The 16,997-nt window shown below is 45.6% G+C and overlaps 1 protein-coding gene across 6 annotated transcripts in view; it reads left to right on the forward strand.

Annotated features, from left to right (window-relative positions):
* C1QTNF12 (C1q and TNF related 12) overlaps nucleotides 1–16,154 on the forward strand; it is a 217,833-nt gene extending 201,679 nt beyond the window's left edge. For all 6 annotated transcript variants that reach the window (XM_068240624.1, XM_068240627.1, XM_068240625.1 and 3 more), the window contains 2 exons: nucleotides 2,197–2,275; nucleotides 15,419–16,154. In XM_068240624.1, the coding sequence (XP_068096725.1) occupies nucleotides 2,197–2,275; nucleotides 15,419–15,517 (178 nt within the window). In that variant the 3' untranslated portion in view covers nucleotides 15,518–16,154. The remainder of the gene's footprint in view (nucleotides 1–2,196; nucleotides 2,276–15,418) is intronic.
* The last annotated feature ends 843 nt before the right edge of the window (nucleotides 16,155–16,997 follow it).

Here is a 16,997-nt window from a genome sequence, read left to right on the forward strand (position 1 = left end):
GGACTTGGCCTTGAAATCTTGCACATATTGTTCTAGAATGGAATTTCCCAAGCAAACTTTTCAGTTATCATTTTGCAAAGCTGGTGTGATGAGATTCTCAGCTAGAAGCAACTCTCCAATCCAGGGCTGCTGAATCTTTCACAGTTGGTGTTCAGCGGGGGTGAGTGGACACATTGTGTCATCATCTTGGAGGAATCTCGGGCAGAGAAGTGCATGTCAGGGCTGGCTCCTGCCTGGCATCAGCTACTGTGCGCCGCAAGTGTACTGCCTATGTCAGGAGTATTTGTGTACTCCAGTCACTCACTGAGCCTCAGGGAACGGAGAGGCAGCGTCTGAAAATGATTAGGGTTAACTCTTTCCTTCCCAAGAAAAAATAGTGATTGTTGTATTTTCATTTTTACAAGGCATCAATTAAAAAAAAAGGAATCAATTACAAAACTAGAGACAAATAATCATTAAAAACGTAATGCATGTTAAGAGGAACAGCCAGACTTATCATATTTATTCCTTAAGGTAAAAAACGATTGAATCCTTCCTTATTTTTGTACATAAAATGGCTGCATATCACTAGTTCATAGTAATGAAAAAACATATTTTCCTATAGAAAAGTGATTTCTACTGTGACCTATGGCTTTAACTGGATTCACACATGATAAAGGGAATAATGGTAACTGTAGTTTTTATGGGGGGATGATGATTACAAATTTTATGAGTTATGGGGGTGATATGGTGGTGAGGGTGGTGGCGAGGGTGGGCGACAGACAGCGACTTATGAGGAGGGAGGGTATTACCAGGAACACTTGCGGAACCTGTCATTTTGGAGATGCTGTCACATATAGATACAGCGCCAGGTATTATGTTGCTGCTCAACACAAGTGCACTCCAATCCACCTCCAGAGATTCCTCCTTCAGCCTGCGTTCCTGCCGTACAACTTGGTACACCCAAAAGACAGAAGCAGAGAGGGAATTCTCTCAGTGGATAAAATATTTCAACTTTATTCCAACAGTAGGCACATCAGATATGTACACAATTCACTCACACAGTGAGGGTCCCATACCACATAGGACCCTCTCCGGCAATTTACGCTTCCCACCCTTTGTGGTACTAATTTGCATACAATAGCGATCTCACGTGTCCAGCCCACTCTCATCCCTCTCTGCTTCTGTCTTTTGGGTGTACCAAGTTGTACGGCAGGACTGCAGGCTGAAGGAGGAATCTCTGGAGGTGGAGTGGAGTGCACTTGTGTTGAGCAGCAACGTAATACCTGGCGCTGTATCTATATGTGACTGTTTCTGTGAGGGAGAGGAGGATCTATTCTTGACACAGCAGCAAAGGTGGCTGCGAGGCAGTGTATCTCTTGACTATCTAATGTGGGGCGCCTCTAACCATCATTTTTTCATTTTGGAGATGCTGTCACACAGTCATATAGTCATCACAATTTGATACTTGTCAAAGTCCCTCAGATGCGTAGGCTGGCCCATTTCTCCTGCTTCCATGATATCGCTTTGAAACGATTGACTGTTCTTGTACTGCCATATATATCCCACTCCTTGGCATGTGCCATTGTAACACGATAATCAGTACTATTCACTGCACCTGTTAGAAATTTTAATGCTGTGGCTGATCGGTATTCTGGCCAACTTTAATAAAACCGTCATACCAGTTTTTCTCCCTAAAATACCGTTCATGTGATCCATAGCCATCTAAACCAGTCTATATAACTGTGACAGATGGATAAATGTGCCAGACTGCAGTATGTCCTATTTTTTTTCTTCAGACTTCAAATAAGTGGCATAATTGCCACCCCCCTCCAGCTGTTGTGTCAGTCCACCTGTGTAGGTGTTGTGGGGTCTGTCAGGAGACATGAAAGCAAACTCAGCTCTCTTCACAAGGTGGTTATGAGTTATGTACAGTACACACAATCAGTTTATGTAAGGATGTTGCATTGACCTGCTCATCCAGAAGTCCTGGAAACAGTAGTAGAGTTCAGAGACGATCACACAGAACTCATCATAAACACTTGTCAGAATATAATTGCAGTATCTAATGGAACCAGTGTTGTTTCATAATCAAAAGTTTGATTTCTGCCTGGCTTCATAGAAAGCTGTATGGTCACTGTGCTATTGCGTTACACTCTGAATGTTATACTATAATGCTACACCACACAATGAATTTCTCATATTTGTATTTTTCAGGTCCCTTGAAGTCATTGCTGGATTGGAAAGTAACAGTAAAGTGTTTACTGTGCATATCCAGGGATTGCTACAGTTACAGGTAGGTGATATATATTTATACCTGCACTGTTCATGGGGAAATAGTAGGCTGGAGCACGTGCTGCTAAAACTAAAATTGTTGGGGTTAAAGGAGAACTCCACTAAGATTATTTGGATTAAGCCCTGAATAAGTATCGTGTATAACTTTAAATTATAGCATGTGTTAAAATTGATGCAAGGTTATAGTTACTCTATAGCTGGAATGCAGCACTAGGATATAAACTATTGGCAATTGGCAGTTGTATAGCTGGGAGTGCTGTCCAATTATCTTCGCTAAGGAAATAAACTTGGCCCAGCATTTTAGCTACTGTATAGGCAAAAAATTGCATGCTCGCCACTGAAGAGAACAGGAGGTGAGTATCAGCTAGGATTAGCTGGTATGGTTTACTCGTCATTGGTTAGGGTTAAGCACTGTAGAGATTAGATTTTAGTTATAATGGTTAGGAGGCTAGAGTTCGGTATCAAGCAGGGGATTACATTAATAAGGGAGGTTAAGATTAAATTGAATAGAATTTAATTAGGTTGGATAAGGACCCTAATGAAAATAGCTCCATATTTTTCACAACTGATGCCCCTACATTGGTATCCTGACGTTTCTCTGTTACTCATTCATGAGTTTTCTCACTCATGAATGATGCACTGCGTAGCACCAAAGATCTTGATCAGGTTTCTAGCTGAAATTAGATCTGGGTCTTTGGAAACTGCCACTACGCAGTGGTTTTATACTGCTTGATGCAGAACAAAATCATTGTTATATTACTGACCCTTGTGGAGATCAGTTTGTAATTTACCCTGTCCTGATTGCTGTTGCGATCATTTTCACTCTAAAGGTGCCCATACACTGTCAGATGACCATCAGATTGAATCTGATTTGAGAGGGATTGAATTTTTCCACATACTAGGCTCAGATTTTCAATAGATTTCAGCAAAGTACACATGTCCCGGAGAACTTCCAAAGATGAGTGGATCCTTACCACACATGCATGCGGGTGTTCTGGCTCACGCATGCGCAGTATGGATGCGCCTGTCTTCAAAAGCATGCAGGGACACAAGTGCTTCTGAAGACTTCTGAAGAGTCCAAACAGCCCCAGGCCGCCCATGAGACGAGGTGAGGCGGGTTCCCCAGGAGGCAGAAAGGGGGGCGCCGCCCGCCTGGCCATGGGTGGGGGTCCGCCGAGCTGGAGGGGGTAGCAGGCAGGAAGGGGGACAGGGAGCACAACGATGGGAAGGGGGGGGTCTGACCCCCCATCCCTCACCTGGATCCCCCCAGTCTGTGCTCCCCCTCCAGCTATTACCGCAGTGTATAAGTAGGCAGCGGGCAAGGAATCAATGACTCTCCTCCTTTCGCGTTCCAGTGTGCGTTCCACCTCTTGTCACTTCCTGCAATGCCGCCCACTGTACTGTACAGTGCACAGCATTGCAGGAAGTGACTAACGGTGGAACGCAGCGCTGGAACGTCAAGAAGGTGAGTCATCACGTGCTTTTAAACACAGGCGCAAGGGGCTACCACCTCCAGGCTACCTATACTGGGGGCAATTGCACTACCTAGGGGGGGGGGGCTGCAAAAAGTCTAGAACCGGCTGAGACCAAAAGGTGCAAAATTTCAACAGGGACAGCGGTGGACCAATGGTATCGAGAGAGGACCAGGAATGCTCTATGGGATCCAGGGGCATCTCCATAGGTGAGTAACTCACTCTTTTTTTTAGGTGGCTTTACATTTGCTTTACCCCCAATAGAATAGCTGGGTTCTGCATAAAGGAAGACACTTACCATTGCTAACCCTTAGACTGCCATCACTTAAAAAGGAAAAAGCTACAAGCCAGTGCCAGCTTGGGCTATGTTTGAATTGTGCTTATTAAATGTCTTGCTCAAATCTACATGTACCAAAATCCATATTAGCCAGTAGAGCTTGTCACCGAGGCGCACATAAATTTGAGATTGACTGAGAATTATGCTAATTATTCTGATTCAGAATTATGCAAATAATTATGAAACTCTACAATTTAAATGAACTAATCAAATCTTGCCATGAGAGCATTTGATTGGTCCATTTTCATGCTGCATAGATTTGCATCAACATTTGCATGATACTGCATCAACTTAAAATTATTTTTAATAAGTCAAGCACTGAGCCAAAATGTTCTACTAAATGCCAATAGACTATCCGTGGCAAAGGAATACGGGGAAATCAAAGCGCCTATAGAGGTCCGCGGTAGGTAGAAGTAGTTTTGTACTATAACACCTTTAGACGTCTGTGGCGTATGGATGGAGAAACACAGAAACACCGAAACACCTATAGACGTCAGCAGCAGTCCAAGGGATAACACAGTAACAGCAGGATGTGTAAAACATCTTCTATTAATATATTAAAATTCAAGCCAAGATACACCGTCTTTACAGAGCAAAGAAACATCTTTCAATGCTGGTTATAAATAAAGGTATAAATAAATTCAAAAACTGTTTAAAATAACTAATGTAATTTGAGGGGGATACTTAGTGTAATGTAATGCATCTGGGAGTTCTCCTCCAAAGCCGCGTACACATGGGGGGATTTCTGTGACCCGGCAAGGTGACAGTGCAGTGCTGACACTGTACAGACGTGCCTTCAGCCTCCAGGGTAACGACGCATCTGTTGATATGGAAGGGGGCACAGGGAAAACCAGCCACACACAATGGAGCGAATTCCCATGGGCGGGGAGACGAGGGAACAATGCGTTGGGTAGTGCTTGGGCGTAGGGGATCAAAGTGGCGTATGTACGTAGCTTAAAGTGGAACTGAAGATTCAGTTCCACTGTAGGAGGGTAACGCGAAGAAAGATACGCGTGGTCCGGGGCATAGGCGCAGTTGCCGTCAACTTACAAGTCGACAGTAATGAAATTAGCTGGCGGCGGGAGCCTGGAGGATCATGCAGGACCAGCGCGGGACAGGACGTCTGCTGGGGGCTCGGGAAAGCCCCAGGTAAGTGAAACTGTTTATTTTATGCGAATCTTCAGTTCCGCTTTAAGATTAGTGCAACGCAGGTTGGAGCTCGGCATAAAGCATGAATAGGATTACTGTTAGGTAAGGGTTATAGCATGGGTGACCAGAAAGATTAAATAAACTAACTGCCTTTTGCCGGTCTGATATCTTTGCACCATGATTACCAGGTACCAATCTGTCATTTCCTGAAAACAGAAATATTGTCCATACAAACCACTGACATTCTCCCTTTTGTCCCCCCACACTGCTCTAAAAATGGAAGTGAGAATATATTTGTTGCTATATGTAACCACAAAGGTTTTACAGAAATACTTGTGTTCATGGGGTCCAGTGTTCCCAGGGAGGACCAGACATCTCTGGCTGTGGGCATAGTCTCCTGCTGTGGGCTAAACACAGACAGTTTATCCTCCCAGATAAGTAGAAAGTTTTCAGTCTGGCATTTAAATCTTTCTGTTCTTTATTTGGAGTGTCAGACTTCTATACAATGACCTGAATTATTGTTAAATAAGCCGTAGCTCCCGTTGACTCTCCAGTGAGCATCTAGCCACAACAGACACTGAAACAGGTCATGAAACTTGATGAATGGCCAATTTATGATCTGTAACTGTCCCTTTAGTTATAGTTGCCTCGGGATAGCAAAATATCTCCCTCTCTGTTTATATTTTATCTTTAATGCACTTCATGGAGTCCTGTTATTTTTCCCAGGATGCCGTTCATTGTGGTATTTTGTTATTGCAAGTGCCCCTCAAGGCTGTTCTATAAAGAGGAATCCTCCAGCCTGTGTTTATTTGAACCTTTCTCGTTTCATTGAAAGTCTTGGAGTCATAAAATTCCGTAAAGCAGCCCTTTCTTCAGTTATTTTTCTGGAACATTAGCGGTTGTCTGCATGAGACAGCTAGAAATTACTGTTATTGTTTTTGGAAGGCCCAGACACCATCCAGAGAGTCGTTAGATATCCACGGCTGAATTTGTTTTTCTTGCGGATGAGCATCTTTAAAATAGTTTGATTTGCTACATTGCTTTGGTGCCAAGAACTTTGCTCTGAAAGCTGTTTGACTAGCGAGAGTTTATAAAAGCAATGAACCATTGGTGTGTGTGCCGCATGCAAATACCTTCTGAAACGTGTTCACTCAACGCTCGGAGGTGTGTAAGCAATGAGAGGTTTGACTAAACAAGCTTATATGTGTATGTATCAGCCTAGGAGTAGAAGACTCACTCACAGGGAAAATGTTTACTTAAAGAGTTGACATTTTGGTCTCCAAACAAACTTAGCTTATGAAGCTCTGGGATCCTTAGATAAACACTGGAAGGAAATCTTGTGATTGGGTTATCTACGAGTTTTTGTCTTCTGTGGTTTCAGACTTTGCCACCCAAGTTTTCAGGACTTCAAAGATGGCAATGGCACTCCCAGGGGGCCAGTTGCAAAAGCAAAAAAAAATAAATAAAAGAGTGGAATCAAGTTGTAGGACAAAGGACGCAGTTTCTATTTCTTTCCTTAATGTTTCACAAAGCTGCTTATTTCACCGCTGTATGATTAAAGCTGTTACTGGGATTCTTCATTCCAGTTTGTAAAGGGACGTATACGTGCATAATTACTGTCACTTGCAGGGATCAGGCTCACTAGGGAGACAGTTGAGTTGTGTACAGACATGTTGCTCGCCTACAGGCTGGCAACGCATTCTGTTGCTATGGACGGGTGAGGAGGGAGGACGCATGACACAGTGGAACAGAGTGTGTTCCAACAAGATTTTTTCGAATTGGCTTTGATAGTGTTCAGATTCAGGGTTTTTAAAACCAGAACATTTTGACCCGTTCAGGTGAATGTCAGGAATGGAATGTTGGAGTAACTATTTATTGCTATACACAGTGGAGTCAACAAATAGGCAAGTCTGGCATAATCTAGTCTAAGATTGGAGAAAGTATTGTTATTATTTAATGTTTTTATAAAGTGCCAATATTTTAGGCATTGGACAATGAATACATACAATGATACAAAGGATGGCAGGAATAAAGTAACAAGGTTATACAATATTGAACAAAGTTATACAAGGCAAACAGGGTAGCAAACACATAATCATGCTTATTGGGCTGGTTAGGTAGGTCCAGTAATTCAAGTAAAAGGCAGTCGTAGGAAAGGAGCACAATGATGGGGGTGCACAATCATGTATAATTCACTAGGGAAGGGAGTACCCAGCCAAAGGCTAACAATCTAAGGGAAGGGGAAACGGAAACACTAGGTAGTGCAGCAGAATAAGTATTCAGAAGAGAGTTACTGTGTGGTAGGGGTTGGGTAGGCCATCTTGAAGAGGTGGATTTTGAGGGCTTGCTTGGTTGTGTTGAAGGAGGGGGCAAGTCTGATGGGTGGTGGAAGAGAGTTCCAGAGGGTCGGGGTGGCTCTTTAGGAATCCTGCATACCTTATGTAGACCTGAAAAGGTAAGAATAAAGCTACTCAAGGCCTCACAATTCCATGAATGAAACTTTATTAGACAGCCTTCAATGACAGGCATCAATTACACAGATGTTTAAAACATGTCTCAGGAGTGCCGGGATTCAACCCTGCACACATACACCGCAATAGCCATGCACACATCACTTATAGCATATAGCTCCAATATCCAATGGTCACATGCATGTATTTAAGTATTAATTGCTGAAGCAGAATTCTAGATAGCAACAAACAGCTTGCTGGTTAGAGTTCCACTGACGCTTAGAATTAGTAAACAGCACAAGTCCCACTGTTAAAGTGTACCTGAGGTGGGAATTTAAAAAAATATACTTCCTCCAGCCCTCTCCAGGCTTAACGCTCCCTCGCCATCCTCCTCCACCTCCTTGTTCGTCGGCAACTGGTGCAGTTGGCCCCTGGACTGGAGGACGAACCAGGAGGTGGAGGAGGATGGCGAGGGAGAGTTAAGCCTGGAGGGGGCTGGAGGAAGCTGAGATTTACTTTAATAAGCATAGCAGATTAGGCAGACAAACAAACTAAGTTTGCCTGTGCAGTTTACACAAAGTTCATATTGCTTAACATATCTCCAGCGTGATAGTCTAGGCCAAACATCCAAGCAAGACAGCATGTCAGGTTGGCAGACTGTGCAAATACACAGAGTACAGCAATGAATATTACCATAGACAGAGTGGTCCTCGCTTAATAGAGCTGCAGATTCCTTGATATCTGCGCTCCTCTATGGCTACCAACAGTCCTCATGATAAGTTGCATGAGTACGCACATATTTTCATGGCGCCATCAGCCGTGTTAGATGCATGGATCTTTGTCTAATGTAGAGCGGCAAGTGGCCTCCAATCTTCCCCCACGTGTTGTATCAGCAGGGACCAGCATACAGCTGCAGCAGTGGTTGAGGCTGACATCAGAGACTTAGCCCACCTACATGTTTTGCCCAAAGGGATTCCTTAGGGTGTAAGATTTTATGTAGAGCGAGAACACTTGATCTGTTCAACTGTTCTGAGCCAGTGACACAGAAAGAAAGTACAACAATCAGGGCATATTTTAATATGAGTTCAGCAATGGCACCTCCCCATTTTTCCTACTTTTCCTAGCTTCCAAGCCAAGTCCACAAGGATGATAAAAGATAATTATGAGTAACTGTAACGATCGGTGGGCGCAGAGAGTATCTGATTACCGGTGATCTGCAGTATCACCGGAAATACAGATATATACCAGATTATAAGTGAACTGCAGTCTCACCGATAATCCGATATACAAACTAACCTCTGATCACCTGAGTAGAGTGTAGTGTTTGGTGTAACTGTAACACTAAGAGGACAAGGCCTCAATGCAGTAAGGAGTACTGTACAGATTCCTTCCGCAGACCTGAGCTCTCCAAGACGGGAGGAGTCAGACTGACAGTAGGAAGGGATATCTGAAAGTGACCCTCAGGAGGAAGGATCGCTAACAGAGCGAGGAACCGCCTCTAACGGTAAGGTCGGTTCTCGAGGTCGGACAAGCCAGGTCGTACACACACGGACAGATAAAGTACAGGATCAGGAGGCAAAGGCAGAGTCAAAGTACAGGCAGGGTTCAGCAACGGGGTATCAGAAATATCGGGGTACAAAATCAGGAGGCAGAAGCAGAGTCAAGGAACGAGCCGGGGTTCGGCAACAGAGTATCAGAAATATCGAGGTGCAAGATCAGAGTTCAGGAGGATAGTCAAGGCAGGCAAAAGTCATAACAGATAATCACAATCAAACTAGTACTTTAGCTATCAACAGAATCTAGCTTAGTGTAGGATTACAGCTCCAGCTGGTCCCGGCACACTAACGGATCTAACTACGGATCTGGGTGCTCCCACATATGTGAACGCAACGCCAGACAAGGAGCAAGTGAACAACCAGCAGTATATATACTCTAGGACCTCTCCAGGACCTCCCTAATTGCTGGTCCAATGGGAGCAGTGGAATTTGTCAGCTGACCCAGCTGGTCAGCCGACACCCTTCTAACTGCTATTTAAACTCTGCCTCTGTGCTCGCGCGCGTGTAAGTCTGAATCTTGGTGGACTATCAGTCCCAGCCACACCAGTACTGTTTTGCAATGTATCTAATGCGGGGGTCGCCTCTGATGTATATTCCGCCGTTACCAATGCGGATTCCGCCGCACTGCCCATGCGGCATGAGGCGTTTTTTCCGCGTTGTGACGCCATGCTGGACGCGGAAACAGCCGCCTCACCTCGAGAGATGGCGGCTTTTCCGCGTTTCCTCACAGTACCCCCCTCCCGAGGAGTGGACTCCGGACAACTCCCACCAGGTTTCTCGGGATGTACAGCATGAAATTCCTTCACTAACTCGTCCGCATGCATGCGGTTCCTAGGTACCCATTGCCTCTCCTCAATCCCGTACCCCTTCCAATGTACGAGGTACTGTACCGAGTTCTGTACAGTACGTGAATCTATGATCTTCTCCACTTCGTACTCGGGTTGGGCATCCACCAACACGGGAGGAGGAGGAGTGGGACCCACCTGGACTGCTGGTTTAAGAAGGGACACGTGGAAGGACCTCACCCCCCGCATGCTGGTGGGAAGGTCAATGGAATAAGTAACATTATTAATCTTCTTGGTCACGGAAAATGGGCCCACAAACCTGGGACCCAGTTTGGCAGATGGCTGCTTCAGGGTCAAGTGACGTGTGGACACCCAGACTAGATACCCTGGCCGAAACTTCCATTCCACGGACCGTCTCTTATCTGCTTGACCCTTCTGACTCTGGAACGCCTTCTGTAAATTCCCTTTAACAATTCCCCAATTGTCCCTGAGTGATCTCTGCCAATCTTCCAGTGCTGGAAATGGAGACGAGACAACTGGAAAAGGGGAAAATTTGGGTGACCTCCCTGTTACAATCTGAAATGGGGAAAACCCAGACGAGGAATTCTTTAAATTATTTTGAGCGAATTCCGCGAAGGGCAAAAATTTCACCCAGTCACTCTGCGCCTCAGCAACGTAGCATCTCAGGAATTGCTCCAGGGATTGGTTAATGCGTTCTGTCTGCCCATTGGTCTGTGGGTGGTAGCCTGACGAGAAAGACAATTTCATGCCCATTTGGTGGCAAAATGCCCTCCAGAATCCAGACACAAACTGGACTCCCCTATCAGACACGATGTCTTCCGGAATGCCATGCAGCTGGAAGATGTGAATGATAAACAATTCAGCCAGTTCTTGAGCCGAGGGGAGTCCTTTCAGGGGCACAAAATGGGCCATTTTGCTAAACCGATCGACTACCACCCAAATGACCGACATGCCTTCAGACCTGGGCAATTCCCCCACAAAATCCATGGACAAGTGGGTCCATGGCTCACTCGGGGTGGGCAAAGGCTGCAACCTTCCTACAGGTGCCAGCCGGGAGGGCTTACTCTGGGCGCACACCCCCTAACATACTCCTTGCAATCTGTTGCCAAGGAAGGCCACCAAGCACACCTGGCAATCAGATCCTGCGTTCTGGCAGCTCCAGGATGACCAGCATTCTTATGGGCGTGAAAGAGTTGCAGAACCTGTAACCGGAATGGTAGTGGTATGAACAAGACCCCTTCGGGTTTCCCTTCAGGAACCTCCTGCTGAAAGGGACCCAAGATCTCTGTCCACTCTTCCCAAGACTCCGTGGCGGCTAACACCAGTTTCTGCGGAATGATGGATTCAGGTGTGGGGGGCTGTGCTGTCTCAGGTTCGAAACACCTGGAGAGGGCATCTGCCTTGATGTTTTTGCTACCTGGAGTGTATGTGATTATAAACCTGAATCTCGTAAAAAACAAGGACCACCGGGCCTGACGGGGACTAAGCCTCTTAGCCCCCTCGATGTACTCCAAGTTATTATGGTCGGTGTAAACAGTGATCGTGTGCTCTGCCCCCTCCAACCAGTGGCGCCACTCCTCAAATGCCAATTTAATGGCCAGGAGCTCTCTGTTGCCTATATCGTAGTTTCTCTCCGCCGGAGAGAACCTACGGGAAAAGTACGCACAGGGGTGTAGTCTTCCCTGTAACCCTGATCGCTGAGACAGCACAGCCCCTACCCCGACCTCCGAGGCTTCGACCTCAACAATGAACGGATAAGCGGTGTCGACATGTCTCAGGATTGGTGCGGAACAAAACAATTTTTTCAGACTAGAAAATGCATTCTGAGCCTCCGGAGACCAGTGGGTAGTATCTGCCCCATTTTTTGTGAGACTGGTAAGGGGTGCAATGATCGTGGAGTACCCTTTTATAAACCTCCTATAATAATTTGCAAAACCCAGGAATCTCTGGAGGGCTTTCAGGCCCACAGGTTGCGGCCATTCTAGGACAGCTGTGACTTTAGCAGGGTCCATTGACAGACCTGAGGTAGAAATCACATACCCCAGAAACGTGACGGATGTCACCTCAAAAATACACTTTTCTAACTTGGCGTAGAGTCTATTCTGTCTTAATTTGTTTAGGACAAATTTCACATGGACCCTGTGTTCGGGGAGGTTATTGGAATAAATTAATATATCATCGAGGTATACCAGTACGAATTTACCCAATACCTCCCGGAATACCTCATTGATTAGTTCCTGGAAGACGGCGGGCGCATTGCACAACCCGAAGGGCATCACTAAGTATTCGTAATGCCCGTCGGGTGTGTTAAAGGCCGTCTTCCATTCATCGCCCCTTCTAATGCGGATTAGGTTGTATGCCCCCCTCAGATCTAACTTAGAAAAGATCTTTGCAGTAGTGACCTGCGTGAATAAGTCGTCTATCAATGGTAACGGATAGCGATTCTTCACCGTGATTTTATTGAGACCTCGGTAGTCGATACAAGGTCGAAGACCCCCGTCTTTTTTCTTAACGAAAAAGAAACCGGCCCCAGCAGGTGACCGAGAGGGCCGAATAAACCCCTTGGCCAGGTTGTCACGAATGTAATCCTGCATGGCCAACTTCTCGGGACCGGACAAGTTATACAGGTGACCCCTAGGGGGCATACAACCAGCACGGAGATCAATGGGGCAATCGAACGGGCGATGAGGAGGTAATTGATCAGCAGACTTGGGACAAAAGACATCAGAAAAATCGGAATACACCTCGGGAACACCCTCCACGTACACCTTGGTCTGACCCAATGTCACCTTTCCTAGACACTGTTGGTGACAACGATCAGACCATCTGGTTACCTCACCCGTGGCCCAGTCGATTTGTGGAGAGTGGGCCTGTAACCAAGGCATGCCTAAGATAATAGTGGAGGTTGACATGTTCAAAACGAAAAACTGTAGCTGTTCCCCATGCAATACCCCTATCGTAACCCTCACCTGCGGAGTCTGAGACAGGGGACGATCCCGTTGCAGCGGGGAATCGTCTACTGCCGTGACCTGAATGGGGGGACTTACTGGAGTGAGAGGAATACCCAACTCCCGAGCAAATTCAAGGTTCATAAAATTGGCCGCTGAGCCAGAGTCAATAAAAGCTTCAGTGTCCACAGACTTATCATCCCACGTAATAGTACAGGGGAGAAGTAACTTCTTCTCTTTTTGGGGTGAGAATGAAGTGCCTAGGGTGTCACCCCCCACTACTCCTAGGCAGACCCGTTTCCCGACTTGTTAGGGCAGTTTCGCACCCTGTGCCCTGCTTCTGCACAATACAGGCACAGTTGTTCTGTTATTCTCCGCCTACGTTCCACCTGGGTCAATCTTGATCGACCAATTTGCATGGGTTCGGGTGGTGGTGAGGCTGGAGAGGGTGACACCGGTGGAGATGCCGTTACTGCGGGTGTACCAGAAGGTGCCACATACGAAGTCACCCTGACCCGGTGACTGCCCCTAGTCTGCCTCTGATGGCGTAGTCGACGATCGACTCTGATGGCCGATGATATGGCCTCATCGACTGTTGCGGGCTCGGGTAAGGTTAGCATCAAATCAGAGACCTCCTCCGACAACCCAGATAGAAAATAATCCATCAGAGCAAAATTGTCGAATCTGGCGGTAACAGACCACCTACGAAATTCTGCTGCGTAATCCTCGACCGACCCTCTGCCTTGCCGCAAAAGTTTGAGCTTCCGCTCTGAAGTTGCCGCAAGGTCAGGGTCGTCGTATATTACGGCCATAGCCTTAAAAAATTCCTCGACTGAGGTCAGAGCTAAATTAGTGGGGGACAGGTTGTATGCCCAGGACTGGGAATCACCAGTTAACAGTGTTTTAATGAAAATGACCCGTTGGGTCTCAGTCCCCGAAGATCGGGGTCTTAACTCGAAGTATGACAACACTCTACTCTTGAAATTCCGGAAGTCAGACTTGTGGCCGGAAAATTTATCAGGTACAGGCATACGTATGTCATCACTAGAAGGGGATCGCACTGAATCAACTGACGTCTGGAGGGTTTGCACAGAGCCTGAAAGGGCATCAATCAAAGCTTTGTGCTGGCCCAGTGCTTGATGGAGGTTATCCACCGAAGTGGCAAGCATACCCAGACGACCAGTGTTTGCGTCCATTTTGTTTTTTTTTTTGGTCTGGTGTTCTGTAACGATCGGTGGGCGCAGAGAGTATCTGATTACCGGTGATCTGCAGTATCACCGGAAATACAGATATATACCAGATTATAAGTGAACTGCAGTCTCACCGATAATCCGATATACAAACTAACCTCTGATCACCTGAGTAGAGTGTAGTGTTTGGTGTAACTGTAACACTAAGAGGACAAGGCCTCAATGCAGTAAGGAGTACTGTACAGATTCCTTCCGCAGACCTGAGCTCTCCAAGACGGGAGGAGTCAGACTGACAGTAGGAAGGGATATCTGAAAGTGACCCTCAGGAGGAAGGATCGCTAACAGAGCGAGGAACCGCCTCTAACGGTAAGGTCGGTTCTCGAGGTCGGACAAGCCAGGTCGTACACACACGGACAGATAAAGTACAGGATCAGGAGGCAAAGGCAGAGTCAAAGTACAGGCAGGGTTCAGCAACGGGGTATCAGAAATATCGGGGTACAAAATCAGGAGGCAGAAGCAGAGTCAAGGAACGAGCCGGGGTTCGGCAACAGAGTATCAGAAATATCGAGGTGCAAGATCAGAGTTCAGGAGGATAGTCAAGGCAGGCAAAAGTCATAACAGATAATCACAATCAAACTAGTACTTTAGCTATCAACAGAATCTAGCTTAGTGTAGGATTACAGCTCCAGCTGGTCCCAGCACACTAACGGATCTAACTACGGATCTGGGTGCTCCCACATATGTGAACGCAACGTCAGACAAGGAGCAGGTGAACAACCAGCAGTATATATACTCTAGGACCTCTCCAGGACCTCCCTAATTGCTGGTCCAATGGGAGCAGTGGAATTTGTCAGCTGACCCAGCTGGTCAGCCGACACCCTTCTAACTGCTATTTAAACTCTGCCTCTGTGCTCGCGCGCGTGTAAGTCTGAATCTTGGTGGACTATCAGTCCCAGCCACACCAGTACTGTTTTGCAATGTATCTAATGCGGGGGTCGCCTCTGATGTATATTCCGCTGTTACCAATGCGGATTCCGCCGCACTGCCCATGCGGCATGAGGCGTTTTTTCCGCGTTGTGACGCCATGCTGGATGCGGAAACAGCCGCCTCACCTCGAGAGATGGCGGCTTTTCCGCGTTTCCTCACAGTAACCTAGTAATACAGTACTGTAATTGTTTTAGTGGTCTAGTTAGTGCCTACATGTATTTTTTACATCCTTTCCCTTTTTTGTTACAGAGCGGGCAGTACACATCGATATTTGTGGACAATGGTGCAGGAGCGCCCATTACAGTCCAAAATGGTTCAGACTTCATGGGCATCTTCATGGGACTGTAGGCAAAGCCATAGAAGAAAAGAGACTGAAGTAATATGAAACCTACACATTCACTTTGCCTGCAATGGAAGAAGCTTTCACCATATCCGTTATCTAGGACCTTTTTCTGCGAATTTGCTTGGCACTCGCAGGATGAGGAGGAAACTGATATAGGCCCACCGCCTGTTGCTGCTGCTTCTGAGCCTTGCGATGCCATGAGGCCTGCAGTGGCTGAGATTGGCTCTATTATGCAAACCATTGTAGGCTCCATTAACAGTGAATGGGTCAATATCTACATGTTGGACTCTATAAAGAAAATAGTAATATTTAGAGGATCCTGTCCTGTTCATTGTTTATTGTTTAATGTGCGTTATTAAAATGGAGAATTGAGAGAAAAAACTCAAAAATGTCAACGGCTAATATTTCTATAGCAAGTGATCTGCTCCAATATATCTGGACACTTGTGAAATGAGCATGGAACTCTGGGAAAACTTTAATCACAGAATGACCTAATGGCATCAATGATGGCACAAGACGAGCAAAAATTCTCTATTTCATGTTCCTTTTTTGAGAGTATATCCACTGATCTTTGTATTGATTTTATCTTATAAAATATTGCATAAAATGGCTGTAATTTAATAAACAAACATTTCACGTTTATCTATGATAACTAAAGTTAACTGGTTATTAAGGGGGAAAGGGGGTTAGAAAATTATCACTTCAATACTAGAAAACTATAACTGCACAAGATCAAGACATCAGGACTGGACTAACACTGTTGGTGGTAACAGTTGCTAAAACAGCTATTTTCTTGGCATATTTGTGGAAATGTTAGTTATTGTGGGTCGAGCCATAGTTACTCCACATATATTGTATTATTAACAATAGCATGAATAAAAATGGATAAAGATGGTGGATTTGGTTCCGTAAACCTGCAACCTCTTTTGCAGAGTAATGAATGGAGCATTGCTGTAAAACTGGGGAAACTAAGATACCTGCAATGTTGCCTCCTGATTTGTGCAGACTTCTAATTGAGTCCTGAGCTGATGCCACAAACAGGGTGATAAGAATCCTAAAAAGCCCTATATACCAAGCTGTAAACTGTTGCTAAGGTTTCAGGCAACCTTGTTTTTTTTTGTTTTTTTTTTAACCAGTATCAGCTAAAGCAGCAGCAGGTTTAAATAATAGCATTAATTTGCAGTGGTGTTTGCAGCAGTAATATACAGTAGAGTCCCAGTTATCCAGAACTCAACTAACCAGCAGTCTCAACCAACCAGCACACATCGCCTTCAGTACTCAAAAGGCCAACCTAGGCTGTTAGTGGGCTCTGCTGTGCTTAAAAAGGAACTATCAAAGAAACTGTCCTTCTGTAAATCCCACATACCTATAGAGCTTTTAGCCAGCAACAATAGAAAGCGTTTTAGAAGTCTCTGATCACAGCCTGTGTGAAAAAAATACTTTGTTTATCAGCTTGTGTATCGGTTTGTGTCTGCATCAGGGCTA

Source organism: Hyperolius riggenbachi, chromosome 6 (assembly GCF_040937935.1).
Source record: "Hyperolius riggenbachi isolate aHypRig1 chromosome 6, aHypRig1.pri, whole genome shotgun sequence".
Taxonomy (NCBI): domain Eukaryota; kingdom Metazoa; phylum Chordata; class Amphibia; order Anura; family Hyperoliidae; genus Hyperolius; species Hyperolius riggenbachi.